Source organism: Lolium perenne, chromosome 2 (assembly GCF_019359855.2).
Source record: "Lolium perenne isolate Kyuss_39 chromosome 2, Kyuss_2.0, whole genome shotgun sequence".
In the NCBI taxonomy this organism is placed as follows: domain Eukaryota; kingdom Viridiplantae; phylum Streptophyta; class Magnoliopsida; order Poales; family Poaceae; genus Lolium; species Lolium perenne.
Window position 1 is genome coordinate 83,139,083 of NC_067245.2, and position 18,588 is coordinate 83,157,670.

The 18,588-nt window shown below is 42.6% G+C and overlaps 2 protein-coding genes across 13 annotated transcripts; one reads left to right on the plus strand and one right to left on the minus strand.

The window, feature by feature from the left end:
- Window positions 1-7,626: 7,626 nt before the first annotated feature.
- LOC127333108 (NADPH--cytochrome P450 reductase 1-like) lies at window positions 7,627-14,941 on the plus strand. Of its 12 annotated transcripts, none has more exons than XM_071826101.1 (10): window positions 7,627-7,859; window positions 8,727-8,819; window positions 8,886-9,044; window positions 9,402-9,966; window positions 10,599-12,077; window positions 12,188-12,249; window positions 12,575-12,663; window positions 12,791-13,790; window positions 14,129-14,221; window positions 14,667-14,941. In XM_071826101.1, exons 1-4 carry the CDS (start codon window positions 7,752-7,754, stop codon window positions 9,447-9,449), a joined length of 408 nt encoding a protein of 135 aa, XP_071682202.1. In that variant the 5' UTR covers window positions 7,627-7,751; the 3' UTR covers window positions 9,450-9,966; window positions 10,599-12,077; window positions 12,188-12,249; window positions 12,575-12,663; window positions 12,791-13,790; window positions 14,129-14,221; window positions 14,667-14,941. The 12 variants fall into 12 exon arrangements, with proteins under 12 accessions (XP_071682202.1, XP_071682206.1, XP_071682200.1 ...); XM_071826105.1 differs by having other exon boundaries at window positions 10,599-10,687; XM_071826099.1 differs by having other exon boundaries at window positions 10,599-12,249.
- Window positions 14,942-16,951: 2,010 nt separating this feature from the next.
- Window positions 16,952-17,904, minus strand: LOC127328681 (uncharacterized). The gene has a single exon (XM_051355263.2). The coding sequence runs from the start codon at window positions 17,875-17,877 to the stop codon at window positions 17,179-17,181; it is 699 nt and encodes a 232-aa protein (XP_051211223.2). The 5' UTR covers window positions 17,878-17,904; the 3' UTR covers window positions 16,952-17,178.
- Between the last annotated feature and the right edge of the window lie 684 nt (window positions 17,905-18,588).

The window sequence follows — 18,588 nt, forward strand, 5'->3', positions numbered from 1 at the left end:
CGCAGGGCCAGCACAGCAGGGAGCCGGGGACCGGACCCCTGGCCGCCTTTATGATCTGTTGGATGTGCATGGATCGATCGGAGGTTGAAGAAAGGTTGCGCGAAAACGCACGAGGGGCACCCCCAGTAGTAGCCAAGCAGATCGCGCGCGACGCGCTGGCGTGCCACCCCGACTATCCCATCGTTCAAGGCAAAGCTAGGAACTAGCCCCAAGGAACATGGTCGTACGGCTTGTCTCGAGTAATCTTATGTGTCGATCCTTTACAGAGCAGATAAGTGTCCATTCCACTAAGAACATGCCATTTTTATCGATCATGTATATGCCAATCAGCCTGATTAGTCTTATGCTGTGACTAAGATAATCTTATGTGTCGATTCTTATGGGGCACAGTGACTGTGCTTTCTGCCTTCCCCTTGCCTTATCCATTACGAACATGCAAACGGAGACCGAGCTACATGTAGTCCTTTTATTCTAGATGTACACAATGATGAAATCTACAAACGGGCAAAATCTCAATGTGAAATTCTTTGTATTATAGACTACATAAAAATAACAAAATCTTACAGGTTTTATAGTTTTGAAATGTGCACTATGCACTATTCTCAGATCCACATGTTTGTCATTTTTGTGTAGCCTAAAAAGTATTAAGAATTTCATATTGAGATTTGGCATGTTTGTAGATTCCATCATTGGCTACAAGAATTTTTTTTCAAAACTTTTTGAAACTTAAAAATATGATTTCCGAATTTGGAAAATAAAAAAGCCACATGTAGCTCGGCCTCCATTTAGCCACTCTCCTTCAAATGCACGTCTTTAAAACACGTGTAAAGTGCACCAAAGATCGATATTTCTGTCTGAAACTACGTACCTCGGCTAGAATAGGAACGAAATACAAACCTATGTAGTTTTAAAATATAATTGCGTGCCCGAATTCAACATTGGCACTGATCATAGTGCCCGCATTCAACATTGGCACCGATCACAGTTCATAAGACAAAGATTTTGAACATGCATATGTTGATAAATGCAACTATATGACCCACATCTGATTAGGTGGACCGCACTCGGTGAAGACTATCTCCTCGTAGGTGGAGGGAGACTGTGGTGGGGGAGAGGGAGCCCATCGAGCGGCGCCACACGAGCTCCCCGCCTCCATGTCATGGACGCCGCAACGGAAGACCCGCGGTGGCTCTAGACCATTGTTGGTCCAGCGGCGGGCGTCGCGCTTCCTCGCGCCCTACAATCAGACAAGCGGCGCGTGCTCCTTATTGAGAGTGTGTCGTGCCCGAACGTAGTCCCAGGGATGCACAATGTTGCAAAGGAACCACCATGGCTACGCCCGACAAGATTGAGCGATGCCCGAGACTCCTTGCACCATGAGGGTGCCAGATCTAGATACTGCGGTGGTAGATTTTGTCAGCGGCATCAGATTACGTGGCGGCTGCGGCGGGAGCGCGGTGTAGTTGGTGGGATCGGGCATAGCGGATTCAACCCAAATACTTTGTTTTTTTTTTTTGCATAGCATCTCCGACCACCGCCCAGACCTCAACCGTACCTACGATGTGACGAGACTCAAGTTTGGTACTCAAGCACCATTATCGGACTGAAGGGAGATACTCGAGTTTGGAACACCATGTTTTCGATCTCACATAGGCCCCCCAGCAACCTACTGAGGAACCCCAACTGCAGGGGACCGATCCAGCACCTCACAATGTGGAAGAATGGGGCATCCAACCGCATGAGCAAGAAGGTAAAGGAATTTATTGCTTCAAACCAGAGTGTCACAATCCTAGTTATTTATGCAGTAAATAGATTTAACATGCAAAGGGTGATGATTTCTTCCCAAGTTTTGAAGTAACAAAGTAATGGTTGTGAGGATCTCACAAATGTTCCAATCCTCTATTGTATAAGATTACAAAACAAAGGTTTAACTTCTTATGTTAACAATGGACCTAGGTTCATGAGTTCATTTAATATTTCTCTCGGAACAATGGTGGTGATCATGTTATAGATAATAAAGTACACATAAATGTCATGTTTTTATGGTAAAATCTATATGCGCAACATGCCCTCAAGCAGGGAAATACCAGAAGGGTGTTGCAAAAGCATGCATTTCTACCACTTGGCTCCAAGTAGATGTTCTCATTTATCCCTGGATGTATTATCAAAGGGTGTTGGTTTTCCTATTGTTGTCACATAGGCACCGTTTCTATCATCCCTGGCACACCCTCCAATATCGTTGTTCGAGAGTGGCACACTGATAGGTTGATGCATGTTTTCAAAACTTTTTGAAACTTAAAAATATGATTTCCAAATTTAGAAAATAAAAAAGCTACATGTAGCTCGGCCTCCATTTAGCCACTCTCCTTCAAATGCCCATCTTTAAAACACGTGTAAAGTGCACCAAAGATCGATATTTCAGTCTGAAACTACGTACCTCGGCTAGAACAGGAATGAAATACAATCCTATATAGTTTTAAAATATAATTCCGTGCCTGAATTCAACATTGGCACCGATCACAGTGCCCGCATTAACATTGGCACGGATCACAGTTCATACGACATAGATTTTGAACATACATATGTTGATAATTGCAACTAGATGACCCACATCTGATTAGGTGGACCGCACTCGGTGAAGACCATCTCCTCGTAGGTGGAGGGAGACTGTGGTGGGGGAGAGGGAGCCCATGGAGTGGCGCCACACGAGATCCCCGCCTCCATGTCATGGACGCTGCAACGGAAGACCCTCGGTGGCTCTAGACCATTGTTGGTCCAGCGGCGGGCACCGCGCTTCCTCGCGCCCTACAATCAGACAAGCGGCGCGTGCTCCGTGTTGAGAGTGTGTCGTGCCCGAACGTAGTCCCAGGGATGCACGATGTTGCAAAGGAACCACCACGGCTACGCCCGACAAGATTGAGTGGTGCCCGAGACTCCTTGCACCGTGAGGGTGCTAGATCTAGAGGTTGCGGTGGCAGATTTGGTCAGCGGCAGCAGATTACGTGGTGGCTGCGGCAAAAGCGCGGTGTAGTTGGTGGGATCGGGCATAGCGGATTCAACCCAAATCCCTTGTTTTTTGCATAGCATCTACGGCCACCGCCTAGACCTCAACCGTACCTAGGATGAGATGAGACTCAAGTTTGGCACTCAACCAGCATTATCGGGCTGATGGGAGATACTTGAGTTTGGAACACCATGTTTTCGATCCCACATAGGCCACCCAGCACTCTACTAAGGAACCCCAACTGCAGGGGATCGATCCAACACCTAACAATGTGGAAGAATGGGGCATCGAACCACATGAGCAAGAAGGTAAAGGAATTTATTGCTTCAAACTAGAGTGTCCCAATCCTAGTTATTTATGCAGTAAATAGATTTAACATGCAAAGGGTGATGGTTTCTTTCCAAGTTTTGAAGTAACAAAGTAATGGTTGTGAGGATCTCACAAATGTTCCAATCCTCTATTGTATAAGATTACAAGACAAAGGTTTAACTTCTTATGTTAACAATGGACCTAGGTTCATGAGTTCACTTAATATTTCTCTCGGAATAATGGTGGTGATCATGTTATAGATAATAAAGTACACATAATTGTCATGCTTTTATGGTAAAATCTATATGGGCAACATGCCCTCAAGCAGGGAAATACCAAAAGGGTGTTGCAAAAGCATGCATTTCTACCACTTGGCTCCAAGTAGATGTTCTCATTTATCCCTAGATGTGTTACCAAAGGGTGTTGGTTTTCCTATTGTTGTCACATATACACCGTTTTTGTCATCCCTGGCACACCCTCCAATACAGTTATTCCGGAGTGGCACACTGACATGAACTTTGTCCTTTATTACAATGAATTCCCACATATTTGCAACATATATGATGATATTTACCTGTTTTATGATATTTTAGGGGATTTTTTAAACAATCCTCTCACCTCCGGTTCTAATTTTATTTGGCAGAAATGCCTCTTTTTAGTGTATTTGACTTTCCAGGAGCTACTGGACTCCAAAAAGGGCAAGGTCAGGGGCCACAAAAATTTCAAGACGAACAAAATGAGCTGAAGTGGGCCACCAGGAGGTCAACAGGCTGAAAATGGGGCCCAATGGTGCGCCCTCCCCCTCTAGGCGCACCACATACCTCCGATTCACTGTCGTCCGTCCGATTCTCTTCAATCCAACGTCCACCGACTTGTTTTGACCTAAAAACCACTATATATATGACCCCCTAGGGTTTCGTCGAGGCTACGGAGGTGGAGATCGAAAACACATAAACGGAGAGTCAGTTGGTCGCTGCCGGAGGAGGATTGGAGGGGGAACCGCTGAAGTAATCGCCTCCGGTGGCCTCTCTCTCTTCACCAACGCCTCCTCATCAACCTCCATTATGAGAGGGGAGTATTCCACCTCTTGGACATTGGGTTTGTGGTGGTAACTTGGTCCAATCTCTCTCTGTATGATCATGGTCGAATTCCATATGATGTGTCTTGTATGTCTATGGATCTATCTATGTAATTCTGGTGGTGGATATTATGGTGTAAGGCGATATTTGTTATGCATCTAAGGTTGCGTTGGAATTCTTATGATTTGTCATACTTTGGACATACTTCTATGATACATGTTATGATTTCTATTCTTAATTCCTTCTTTATCTTGTCATGAGGTGCTTGACATTGTGTAGGGTTTAGGATGGCCAGATGTTTACCATAATATGATGTATGTAGGTTTTGGATGGCCAAATTACATATGGAATATGCATTGAGTGACACAAACATTGCAGCACCACATCCTTTATCTAGGGGTAAAAAGGGAGAAATGTGATATGTGGTGTGTGGTGTGACAATAACCAGTGCTAGGGTGACAACATCAACACAAAGGATTATTTCTTTCACCTATGTGTTATTGGACATGTATCCATCATAAGTATTTCTCATATAAATGTTCAAACACTACCCGCCTCCTGGAGGCCTCAAAAGGGGCAAAAGAATCCTGTTCGTCCAATGGGAGCGCTACAGTAAAAAATTCCACCCGTTTTCACTTCAGCCGTTCGATGGGGTAAAAAAAATCCTCACTCGTTCATCTTTGGATTGAGTCGATGACATATGGGGCCAGTCGGGTGTGGGGTCGGCCAACAGAGACAGCCACACGCTCTCATTCGCGTCGCCTTTCTTCACCTTTCCTTTCGACGGGTGAAAACCCTAGGCTCCTCCCGTCCCCAATCCTGGCCTGCTCTCTTCCTCCACCAATCCGCCGCCTCTCTCCTGCTCACCTGCTCCCATCCGTCGTCGTTCCCCGTCTTGGCCAGAGATGGGGCGACGTCGTGACCATGGTGGCGCTGGAGGAGGTTGCCGAGCGGGAGGCTCGGGGCTGGAGCGGAAGGCTCTCCAGGCAACGGCGCTGCAGTGATGCCACGGTCGAGAATCGGAGCAGGAGGGGCGGGATCCAGGGTGGGATCCGGGGAAGGGCCGGCCAAATCGTGGCAGGCGCCGGGTTTCGAGCGCAGGCGACGACGACCTTGAGTGTGGGTCCCCGTCTTCTTCCCCGGCCATTGACGAGCTCCAAGGGAGCAGAGTATCATCTCCTAGCCTCACCATGTAAGATCCTTCTTTTGGCTTGTGGCAAGCATTGTTGGTGTCCGTTGATTGCAATTGTCTGGTGCTTCCCAACGCCTAGGTAGTCTGCTCTCGAGTCATGGTTGCAGCGCCCAGTTCGACGAGGTGCAGTGCCCCAAGCGCCTGGGATGGCCCCTCAACCTGCTCGTGAGGTGGGTGGGAGATTGTCTGGTGCTTCCCAACTTCCTCATCCACAACATCAGGCTTTCTGAGGCCTCGGCGGCCCTCCCCTCTCGCTCAAGCCACTGCAACCTCGAGGATCAAATCTTCCTAGGGGAAATGTCCACAAGCAGAGAAGGGATGGCACGACCTGTGCGGAGGCAGTCGTCGTCATCCTCGGCATCTAGCTGAGCGCCTCGTCACAGAGGTGTACCTCTCCCTTCCAGCCATCCTCTTACAATGATTTTATCAGACAACATTTGGTGTTGTAGGAGTGTCAGGTAATTGTAAACTACATCTTGTGATGCAGATGATGGTACACGTTGGGCTGCTGATGCAATATCAACCAACGCTTGGTGAAATTTGCTTAGCTAATATAGTATTCTTTTCTAAAATTCCCAAGCCTGGCAGGGTACATTTGGCGAGGTTCTGAAATTATGTGGGCATGTTTTCAGAGACTTATATACATCGTTATTATTATGTATGATTTGTAGTGTGTTCAAACCAGAGTGTTTCTTTTATTGGCTAATACAACATTCTTTTCCAAAAATATCCAAGCCTGACAGGGTACATTGGGCGAGCTTCTGAGATCATTGCACATTTTTCAGAGCCTTGTATACACAGTTATTATTATGGATGATTTATAGCGTGTTCCAATCATACTGGTGCCTTTATTGTACAAATGTGTCATGTTTGAAATGGATGGTAGAAAAGATAGAAATACATTATTTTTGCACATCAACGAGAAGTATATGTAGATTTTTTTAGTTGGGAAATTTTGACCCCATCCCCTTGAAGGATATGTTCTTTTGCTTTGCTTCTTGTTTTCGCTGGTCTCCATTTTTCCTATGCAGTTATCTAATTTTCCGTGTAAATGTTCATTTGGGAATTTTGATACCAGCTTCTTCAAGGTTTATTTTGCTTTCCTTCTTGTTTCCCATCGCCTCTATCTTTTCATGTGCAATTAGTCTATTTTTTCCGTTGCGTGTTCTTTCTAACTAGCCACAGTATGAATTTTTCTTTTACCTTTTCACTTTTAGCCATGAATAAAGACTGCAATTAAGAAGAACACAGTATCATGCTTGATTTCATTTTTTCTGAAAAGATTCTTTCCTTGAAGTCAAGATACTGTCTGAATTTAGTTTTACTGAAAGGATCCTGACAATCAATAATCTTATGTTTGCTGAGAGCCTGAGACACACCTAGAGTGTACAGATGTCTCCTTTGGTAAGCGATGAGATCATGTGGCCGAAGCTTCAGCATCCATTAGTACCCAAGAACTGTAGTTCAATGGCCACAAAAAGTATAGGATATCCCCTAGGTAAAACAAAAATGACAATGAGCCCGTGAAATGAGTAGAACACAACCTGTGACTTCACTTGTCATGCAAATTTCACTTGTCCATGGTATTCCTGAAAATGCTATTAATTTGTTTGTTTTGTTCCAATATTTTTTGGTTTTATTTTCAAGAGGTGTGTTTTAATTACGTGTACATCTAAACCGGAATATACGATAGGTGCAATATATTCTACCTGCATTTTGTTAGAGGAGTTCCATAGCGCCGTTCGTCAAAAGTATTAAGTATTCACAACCCATGGCATGCCCAATCTTAAGCCCCTCGAACTGGCTCGTGAACGCACGGATATCTACTGCTCGGCTGTCAGCACGGATGCCTATTTGTTAATGAGATCTATTTGGGCTTTCTTTGTAAACTTACGGTTTAGTAACTTTTTTAGCAGCAGCCATAGTTCTGTTTTACTTCTTTAGATTTTTTTAAGGATATTAACGTGTTTTGCGCCGTACAAAGAATATAATATATGATTTTACTTTAACCTATATCTTCTCTTTTTGGGGGATTTGTGTATTGCTGCATAATGTAAAGAAATTGTGCTTTGTGCAGTTAAATGGTGGAATATGCAGAGGATTTCATCATGCGGAGCAATTGTCCTGTTCATCGAAGCATCAAGATCCAGAAACAAGTCTAGCAGGCATGCATTATGTTCACTTCATGTTGCTCTGGATAAATCAAAAGTTTTTTCAGCTTTGTTCAGGTTGCAGCAGGCTGTACTTGGCAAACTGGTATACCCCTCCCCGCAAGGTACTTTGGATATGTACTACCTCCGTTCCTAAGTATTAAATGTTCTGGTATGCTACCAAAACGTTTTACATTCTGCCCGTCAAAAAAAAAAAAACGTTTTACATTCTGGAACAGAGGTAAATAATTAGGTTGCTGTAGTTACATTTGGTAATGTGTAAAGCATTTCATCACGTGGTTTCTAAACTTTTAGCAATTTCCCGGTTCATACTGTTATATTTAGGTTGATGTAGTTACATGCTGTAATTAGGTTGCTGTAGTTTCATGTTGTTATACCCCCCCCCCCCCCCCCCTCCCCAAAGTTCTTTGGATATGTAATTAGGTTGTAAAACAGTGGTGGGGCATTGGCAGCATTTCCATTGAATATTTGTATCATTAGAATCATCAAAATGTTGAACTCTTACATAGAAGGACAAATCAACTTAAATTATTTTGTTATGCAGATCTATATGATTTTAAATTTATTAGTTTTTGTATCATTAGAATCATCTGGCCGTGATACACTTATGACAGTATTAGATGAACCAGACCTATATATGTTAGAATCTATGTTATGCGGAGCTAAACGGGGAAGCTATCATGAGCCTCATGGTTTAAAGCCAATAAATATCAATCATATATGGTTACAATACAGTCATGGATAAAACTTATGGTTACAATACTATCTTGCTTTTGCCTTTGCGCCTGGGCGCAACGAGTCATCTAGCTTCATATAAATGATGCTAGCATACCCACCCAACCAGGCCATCCAAAGGGGCAAATCAATCTCGTTCATCCAATCACGCCTGCATAGTAAATTCTGAAACCCACTTTTCACCTCAGCCCGTCGGATGCAGTAACTTTTTTTTCACGTTTTCCTTGTCTGATTAGGTCAATGACGAATGGGACCTAGCGTGTGTAGGGACGGCGAGCAGAGGCAGCGAGGCCGCTCGTTCACGTCGCCTTTCTCCGCTGGTTTTCCTGGTATAAATGTTGTAGTGTTTTTACCTGGTAGATATTATTCACTGAAGGTTACACTTCTGTGTCCAGGATGAGTATGCTCAATGGATTGTAGCTAGCCAGCGGAGCCTTATTGAAGTTATGGCCGCATTTCCTTCAGCTAAGACTCCTTTGGGAATTGGGAGTATTCTTTGCAGCGGTTGCTCCTCGTCTACAGCCACGATTCTACTCCATATCATCATCTCCAAAGTATGTGTGTGTACTTAATTAGTCTTCCATTTATTGCCCATAATAGACGATTCAGCACTAAGTTTGTAAAGCTCTTCAGTGAAAGAGTAGAAATGGGATAAAGATGCATTTCTGTGACAATGATGGGAATCAAACTGTTCTTGTAGTTCTCGGTTAGTTGGTTGGTGTGCTCTCGGTTAGTTGCATCCAGTCAATTCTTGTAGTTCTTTGGGCTGCTCGAGGTTTTCATGGTACACTTGAACTATCTGTAATTCAACTGAGCCTATTCAGTATCCGCTGTAGCTGCTCTTTGCTCACTGAATTTCTCTCAAATGCTTTATTGTGTTTTATCTGATAGGTGTTATTTGTACTGTGCAGGTTGAGGCCTTCAACGATAAGTTGCAAGAGCTTCTCCATAAATGCTAAATGGCAGCTGATGGAGTGTAATTATTTGGGTTGACGAGAGGCTTTTTGTTTCTCTCTCGAAGATGCAGTAGATTTATTTAGGGGCTTGTCGTTTTATGATTTATCACACTAGATCGCCATCTTGACCTACGTCTTCAGTTCCGCCTCTGCCCATGACATTGGGAATGGCCATGGTTGGGCTTCAAGCATGGCAGGATCAGGACCAGCGAGGAAGACGAGTCGCCCCAGCCATGGCCATGGTTCCACCGACTCCCCCACATGCCTCCACTGTTGATAAGTTAATTGACGGATCTATCTTAATACTGAAGACTAAAATTCTTAGAACTGTGCCATGCCACTTCTCTAATTATTGTTCGTGTGTTATTCAGAAAACCTCTTACGATGCAAACAAGGACCTGTCATGTTTGGGCCCTTCAGCACTATCCCTGAGCAGCGAATTCCAGTTTCTGTTTTGAATCTTCTTTTGATCACGAGGATTCTTTCTGTACCAGCAAGACCTCAGATTCACCCAATTTTGGTAAGATAAACTATGTCTCCAGCTTTGCTAACTTTGTTTCTTGAGCATATTAAATGGAAATTGTGTTTCTTAGAAAAACAGAAACTCAAACAGAGTTTTACAAAAGTTAAGTAGAAATTAGGTGTTCGTATTATGTGTAAAAGTACTGTTTTCCTCGGCTATGTAGTGGAGCTTGCTGATTACATGATTCGTTTTGTACTTCAAAATTTTCATTTATTTACGGTGTTTCGGTTAATATATTGCATGGGATTTATGTCATTTCAGCCATATTTCTATTGTGTGTTGCTTCAGTGCCACCCTTGGCCTGATGATTTGGTAGGACTAAGCATGCGATTTTCCTTGAGTAGTGCCCAACCTAAATTTAATGATATTAAAATTACTTTTTTCTACAAATATGTGATCATTGGCAACTACTGCAACGCCTTCAGTCGATAGTCGACGCAAACAGTGAAACACAAGCAATTCTTGATGTTGTTAACTTTAATGCAAGGCATATTTGCTAAATTGAGGACAACATTGTGCTATATTTGATGCATGTCCGAGTTTCTGTGTTTTTTAGTACAATGAGAACTCTATGTATATGCATTTATTTATTTACTCTGAGGCTAATTTAAATTTGACCGACGATGTAGTGTTGCAGGCTTGCTAATCTGCAATTTCTGCTATCATGTAATTTGAGGTATATCTTTCAGAGAAAATAAGCAAATCTCATTCTAAGGAGGTATGAGCTATATTTGCTTCGCTAAATGTTAATGTATTTTGTCACACTATTTTAGTTAAAATGTTTTCTTGATGAGGAGGTTATGAAAATATATAAAATTAAAATAAGTTAAGCTAGGATTATAACGCTTCCTCTTGCGATTAATTAGTTTTAAAAGTGCTCATTAGTGCGCTGTTCCCAAGGTTGCTGCAAACAAAAGGGTACAAACTTCTCCAGCTTGAACACAAGTACTTTGCCCCACAAGTTTGTGGTCTATTATTCAGGGGTCTGATGTCATGTTTACAACTGGTTCGTTGTCAAGATTAGGCCAATTACTCCTTGCTGTCAAATGTCTATGCAAGCTCCTCCTTTTACAATGAAACTACATTATTTCATTTTCATGAGGCCCAGAATCAGTTCCTTACCGTATGGGAGTATGCATTTAATTTACCTATTGGTTTTCATTTTATAAATAGAAATAGTGTGCTGCTACAGAGGCAGAGACCGCCCCTGAGAGATTTCAATGATTGATTCTCGGTGTTGCTTATGTAGTTTGAGCTTGAAATATGAGTCAAAGCCTGAACATAGTCTGCTTAAGATTCGTCAATTTTTGTATGTGTGTTATGTGCGTTGCTTTAAATATGAGCTTTAAATCACACTCAATCTATGTGTCATGTAGCTCCACTGTCCAACTACACCATTCCACATTAATACTCTTAAACTGGTCGACACCTGACTACTGAAGCTCCCAACTGGCTTTTAGATTTCGCCTCTGACATTTTGTTAATATTTGCCTCTGATCTGGCTTATGATTCATGAGCTCTTGCCATCTAATTGGTTTGGTTGTGTTATTTGATTTAATCTCCTGTGAATAAGTATCCAAAAATTATTTATTTGTACTCGTGCTATGTTTTTGCTTATTTTAATTGCCTATGATTTACTCGTGCCATTCCTGGTGTTATGGTTTGTAAATGTGGTCTTAATGAAAAGACCATTTTATCTGCGGGTTTGGTATAAACGGATACTTCTCGATTGTCCTCTTTTTGGTAGTTGTCCTTTTGTAATTTCTAGGTATAACTTTCAGAGAACAAGCAATCATATGAGCTTGCTTCCCTGAATGTCCATATATTTGGTAGTTAGGCTTAAATATTATCGCCTTGGAGCTGGCGATGGTCGCCGCCTCAACTGTCTTCCGCTCCCCTCTTTGAGTCAGAAATCAATATATTGGTGCTTTGCAGGTCAAACCCTATCTTATTATCTCTCCGTCTCCCTCTATAAATCTTCGGATGCTTTATGTTGAACAATGGTACATCACATAGTTATCAGATCTTCTATCCGCTAAAACCCACGAACGATACAACATGAGGAATGGAAGCTATCTGATAATCATAGAATTAGTTCTACTAATCATGTATGTTGTTGTTCCTTTTGTTTTACGTCCTCGAAACATTTTTTGGTGCTACTGGATTTTACAAATGAAATTCATGTTTTAGCTCTAATTGTCTGTTTCTACTTGATTAGCACTCCCAAGTGAACTCCAACCGGATGGTTCTTGCTTGGCCTGTGAAGAATCCGCTTATTGTGTATTTCCTTACTTTTTCTTCAAAATACACCATTGTTGATTTCCTTTACATATCTTTATCATTCCTATCTGTCATTTGTATATCCATCATGTTTAGTTAAAGGATATTTATCTCCTTTTATCCTGCCATGTTTTAGTCTACAACATTGTCTGCCACAAGCAATTGGGTACAATCATATTTAGAGAGGACATTTAAATAAACCCATCTTATTCTGAAGTCAGTTTATACAATTTCTGATGCAATGCTATTAATTTGTTTGTCTCTCTTATTTTACTTATTCACGATGCGGATAACTCAATATTTAATTTGTTATTTTAATATCCAGGTGCTAATGTGGATATACATTTCATTCCAAAAACTCAGAGGGCTGATTCAATTCCAAACATGCAGTCCATTATTGCTGCTTTAGATGGGGTAAGGCCCTGAACATTGCCTATATTATTCATTCTCCCTCCCACATTTAAATTTCCTTAGATCGCTTGTGTCATGAAAATTGCATTCAAGAAATTGTTCTCAGCGGAGCTTCTTGAAATGTTTATAGGAAATGGTGGCTCATGGAGATCTGGGTGTTGAACTTCCAGTTGAGGAAGTACCTTTACTACAGCTGAGACTAAAAAACAACATATATAATTTTGGGCGGCAAGAAATGCTCATCCCTTTTATACACCCCTTTCTTGTTAATATGCCTAAAATGTAACCAAGCCGTTTAGTATTGTTGGTAATCATATTTTTTGAAGATAGATTGTTGTAAAATAAAACACACAGGAGGCTGATTTTCTCACAGTTTTTCTTTTTGGCCAATAACATTATGGTGATTAGATCTGATACTTCTTTGGCACATTAAATATTTGTTTTCTTTCCATGATCTGTAAAATTGCTCACAGGTTCTTTCTTTGGCTGCTTTATAAAAAATTATTGTTTTGTACACACCCTATGCAGTATGAAATGATTATTAGCTACTCCCTCTGATCCATATTACTTGATACTAATATAGATGTATCTAGACACATTTTTGTTGTAGATACATCCATTTTAGCATCAAGTAATATGGATCGGAGGGAGTACCATTTTTCATTAATTGCAGTCTATCTACCAGTGGACTGCAAAGCAATAGCAAAGCATATTGGCCTTAAGTAGGTTTATCTAAGCATACAATGCATGACGGTTATTTCTTTTACTGCAGGTTTTGCAAATATACGTGTGTGTGGCATATTGGTCTTTCTTAGGAGTTGCTTTCTGGATTTGCTCGCTGCTCTATGGATCTATTATTTCAAGAAAGACTTGCACCATCTTTGGCCTTTTAACCGCTTGATTTGAATTTTTAAATGGAGTCAAATAGTGTCCCTCCATCTTAACATGCCACTCATTTATCATGTGTGGCGTGTAATTTAAGAGGGCATGAGTGCATGACATGTGCATTCCTGATTACAGGGTGTTGTAAAGAATATCATCCCAGCCATGCAATTATTTCTGCTGCTTGTGAATTGGAAGCTTTAAAGCTCGTCTATGGCTGCAGCAGAAGTGTGTCAAATTATCTCACGGTGAGTTTCGCTGCATCATGCCTTCGTAAATTACGCATGGTTATGTAAGTATTCTAAGTAAACAATGATATTTTCATTTATGTTTCAATAACAAATTGGGTTTAATCTTTAGTTATATACAACTCACCCTCTGTAGCTAATAGTAATGGGCACGTGTAAGTTGAACTCACCCTCTGATTACAAGGCGATGCAAGTATTTTCATATGCAGATTTCTCTTCCTTTTGTATGTCTTTATTCCTAATTCTCCTTTTTTGTTTTTTTTTTCACTGGTATACTCGGCTTGTTTTAGCCACCGTTAATTGATTCTAATTATGCTGGCCATTTTTGTGTGTACCAGCTGCCTCTGGGAGCCGCATACAGTCGGTTCGGGTGTATTTACCTGTAGTATGTATGGCAGTTGAAATAGCTTGCCAATTAGTACCCACCAAAGGTAATTTACCTCTTCATCTTTGAGCTCCTACTGGTTGTTGCAAGGGCCGACATTATGAAATCGCTGTCTTGTGCCGAGGTTCAACTTCTTGTGCACCATGAGATTATGCAAGGTCCTCCATTCTAATGGGCAATTTGATATCGCAAGAGCCAACAATATTCTGAATTTGAGTGTTCTAGAATAGATCAATAGTAAGTCTCAAAAGAGTAAAATTGGTTAGAGTACAAGTACAGTTGAAAATTAGATAAACCTGAAAAAACAAAATGTAAATATGAGTGTATCTGAAAACTGAAAAGCCAAGTTTTGGAATTAGATATACTAACATATAGGAAATAATATTACGGTGTTAGCTTTTGGCTAAGCCAAAAAAAATTATATGGCGCTATCTTCTCTATACAGAGATGTTGACAACCAATAATGGGTAGTTCTACTTTTTCTTTTGCAGTTTTGGCGGTCCATCTTCTCCGAGTAAAGCATAGGACACTGATTCGCTGCTCTGCTCATTTTGTAGCAGCCTAACAATTGGCGAGAGAACAGTTCGGGACGGGGCTACCTTACCGGAGATCTTAACGGTTTGGAGTTAGAATAGCCAAATCCTAATTTTCTGTTTAACCCCTTTGCCTTATTTATATGTATTTTATAGCTTAGACAGCATCAGAGTAGAACTAAACATATTATTGCAATATGGGCTATTTACTATGCTGCGACTTTTTGATTCTATCATCTGTGTTGTATGACAGTGTACTGCTATTGGTGATTTTGTGATCAACTTCGTGTCCAACCAAAGTATCAGTTGTCTATTTACTGTTGATTCATTTGCGTTTTATTTCTTGCTGATTATCACCATGATTTCACTTACTGGTAAGGCATGGCTTCAATTCAGGCTCCGGTTCGGTCTTTGGGCTGGGGCACAACGGGTCATCCTATGTATTAGTCATCCATTAGCATATTATTAATATGCTTTCGTTTGCACTGATTTAGGCATTTCTCTCATGTATTAATTCTGCCATTTGCGCGATAGCGCAACCGGTCATCTAGTTGCAATAGAGAAGGCAATACCATAGCTCATTTTCTTGCTACTGGCTTAGAGGGGGATCAGACTTGTGTCTGGATTGGAGATCCTCCTTACTTTATTGTTTCTAGGTTGATAAACAATGCAACCTTATTTGTGAATCAATAAAGTTGCCATGAAGGCTTTCCCTCAATTTTCTTCGGCCAGTCCATGATCCTGGCCTCCCGTGAAGAGATCGCCAAGTCAGACGAAGAGAAGTTGTTGCTGCCTGCTAGAGCTCTCCTTGTGGCCCCTCTTAGATCCTCGATTTTGCTTCTTCCTCACAGTTTCATGCAGGGTCCGAAGGAATGGGCCAGCATGATCATCGGTGTTGCTTAGGTGCATGTGGAGGCACTTTGACACGCCGTTGAGCACGTAGAGCGAGGCAGATATTTTCCGCTCGTACTTCATCCTTTTCATGACCTCGTGGATCGCTATCCTACTTCGTCATCTCTATCTTTGTGTTTGCCTCGACGCCTTTGATCTTCGACACCATCATCTCGAACAGTGTTAAGAGCCCCTCGTCATCAACGTCCCCTGGCAAAGATGGGTGCAAGTCCATGAACTCGAGGTCTAGGGGTACCTCCTCCTCCACCAAGGACACGTCCTCTTCCTCATCCTCATTGTCATATTAGCAGTTGGAGTTCTCCTCGTGTTTCATGACGTCGTGACCATGCTCGGCGCCGGTGGAGTCATGACTGAAGAAATCGTCGACATGGAAGCCGCACTCCTTCCGGCCGCCCACATCATACTTTTCTTCCTCTTGTCGGTGTGTCACCAGTGCCTCTTGTGCACCGGCGCTCGAGCCACACCCGGATCTTCTAGATGGTGTCTTTGATCTCCGCCACTCACCGCCCAGACGATCAGTGCCGCACGCCCACGAAGCATTTCCGACCATACTGAGCTACCTCTACGACACAGACCGTATCTGCCCAGTACACCGGCTATGCCACTGACGTGATGTTGGCAGTACCGACTAGTGAACGCAACATGTCCTGGTGGTGGTGATCATCGCCGAAGGCAAAGTTTGTCCCGGTGGGAGACAACTTGCGCTTCATCGCCATATGTGGATTGGGTGTGTGCCCTCGGGTGATGATGGCGATGTGGCGGAGCTGGTGTAGTTCACCACTAGAGGTATTTTGTGGTCCCGAATTGCAGCAGTGGTGGCGATAATAAATTGGCAACATCGGCGTTGAAGAAGACAATAATTTTGGGTAGACGTATAAGAAAAGTCCTCTATGCGATAGTGTGATATGTATAACGGCGCTGATACTCAATTAGTTCATACGGATTACTATGGCTTAATTATTCATTAACAATGATTAACAATTGGTTAAAGATAATCACGCCTTTAGTTATGACAGGTCATCGAGCGATCACCCGTTGCTTTGTTTAAGTTTAGAAAGAGGGGTGCACGGAAGCATAAGTCCTTGAGAATATAATTGGCCGTACTAGGGAAGAAACCCAGCAGCGCTGTGTTTTGATAACGGTAATTATGTGCACAACACCGATAATGCGAGTACGAAGACTCGAACTCGAACGGGCTAATAGTTATCAGCAGCTCACTGCCACCAGGCTATGCCTTGGTTCACAGTCCTTGAGAAAATGAAACATCGAAAATGGATAAGAGCATCTCACATTCTTTTTGCTGACGCATACACAGTACAAGAACTCGATCGTGTTCTTACAAAATATTTTATTTATTGAACTTAAAAATGTAATTCCCACAATAACATCGCACGGTACCTCGTCTTTCTTAGTTGATCATCATCTGCTCTCGATCGCTTCCAATAAGAAATGTTCCATGAAGAAAGGTGCAAATAATGTCTTGGCCAGCCGGCCAGACATACGTAAATATACGCCAGGGCGAGCAAGGCTTAAAAGCAACTGATATATCTGAAACAAGTCACACCTCGGCGACGGGGAGCAGGTTCATCACCCCGGCGGCGCCGCGGAGCTGGTCGCCGACTCCGTTGCTGCAGACGGGCACCTTCTGGAAAAGCGACATGGGCACGTCCTCGGTGATGAACCCGGCGTGGAACTCGATCATGCCCCTCTCCGGGCGCGCGACCATGCTGGTGATGTAGACCCAGATGAAGAGCTTCTTGGCCTGGATGCCGGAGAGGTTGTAGATGGTGCCCTGGGAGATGGTGCCGCTGAGGTGCTTGTCGAAGTAGGTGTAGTGGTCGCCGAACCAGATGTAGCAGGAGCTTGCGAGCTCGATCTTGAAGTCGCCGGTGGCGTTGATGAAGGTGTAGGAGACGACGGAGTCCGGGAGGAGGCCCTTGGGGAGCCCGTACTCCAAGAGGACGTCATTCGCCACGCCCTTCAGCGAGGCTTCGCCTTCGCAGGCCCCATAGGCGAGCGGCGCGGCCACGGCGAGGAGGAGGAGGATGGCTAGGGGAGAGGGAGACATGGCCGTCGTCGTTGGGGTTTGGGAGCTTCTTTGTGCTTTCTTTGCTTGGGTACTTGCTTGGGAACTTCGGTTGATTTTATAGTTGCGTTGGCTGTTGGACACCGAGATTTTTTTTTTCTCTTTTTGTCGATGGGATCTGGAGTGTGATTGATCCGATGGGCAAACGATATACCTTATTCCCCATAACATTTCTTTGTAAGAAGAAAGTTTATCAAAATCGAAATCTGCACAACTTATCATCACCACCATGCACAACCACCTGAGTTATGTAATTTCCGCATTGTTTCTCTCCACTGTCTGACAATGATGGACCAGACACCATTATGCAATTTATTTGAGTGACCACGTAATTATACCTAGTTGTTGTGGCGAGCCATCCAGATATGTCGCATTTTTCTTCTTCTGTAAATACCATTAAACATCTACTGTATTATTTTGTTTGTGTTCTTTCATATGATAATCTATGCCTCTAAGAAAATGAACTAGTTTTAGCCAACTTTGATCTCATCCTATCCCTAAAAGGAGAAAGTTTTATATCCTTAGATCAATTCTCCGTCCTATTCTATCTCCTACATTAAGCATGTCGTGTGCTTGCTCTGCACCTTTGTAAGGGTTGTTCGCCTACCTCATCTTTCACATAAGAAAATACTATGTGATATTTTTCCCGGGAAATACTACTGTATGTTATATTCAACCAGGGTAATCATGTCCTCTTTTGTAAATAGGAAAACCACCGGTGTCTTCATCAATCGGTTGATGCACATAACCAAATTTATTGCAAATTGCGTAATCGCTTGCACCAAACAAAGTGAGTGGTTTCTAATAGCAATCACTCCCACACCCTAATAATTAGTTTGAACCTAGGATCCACACCATTGAGCCAGTTGCCGAAGATATTTG

Coding starts and splice junctions, on each gene's coding strand:
- LOC127333108 (XM_071826095.1), top strand. CDS start 7,752: ATGCATTATGTTCACTTCATGTTGCTCTGGATAAATCAAAAGTTTTTT. Junction 7,860..8,726: donor GGTATACCCCTCCCCGCAAG/GTACTTTGGATA, acceptor TTGTCTGATTAG/GTCAATGACGAATGGGACCT. Junction 8,820..8,885: donor TTTCTCCGCTGGTTTTCCTG/GTATAAATGTTG, acceptor TTCTGTGTCCAG/GATGAGTATGCTCAATGGAT.
- LOC127328681 (XM_051355263.2), bottom strand. CDS start 17,877: ATGTTATGGGGAATAAGGTATATCGTTTGCCCATCGGATCAATCACAC.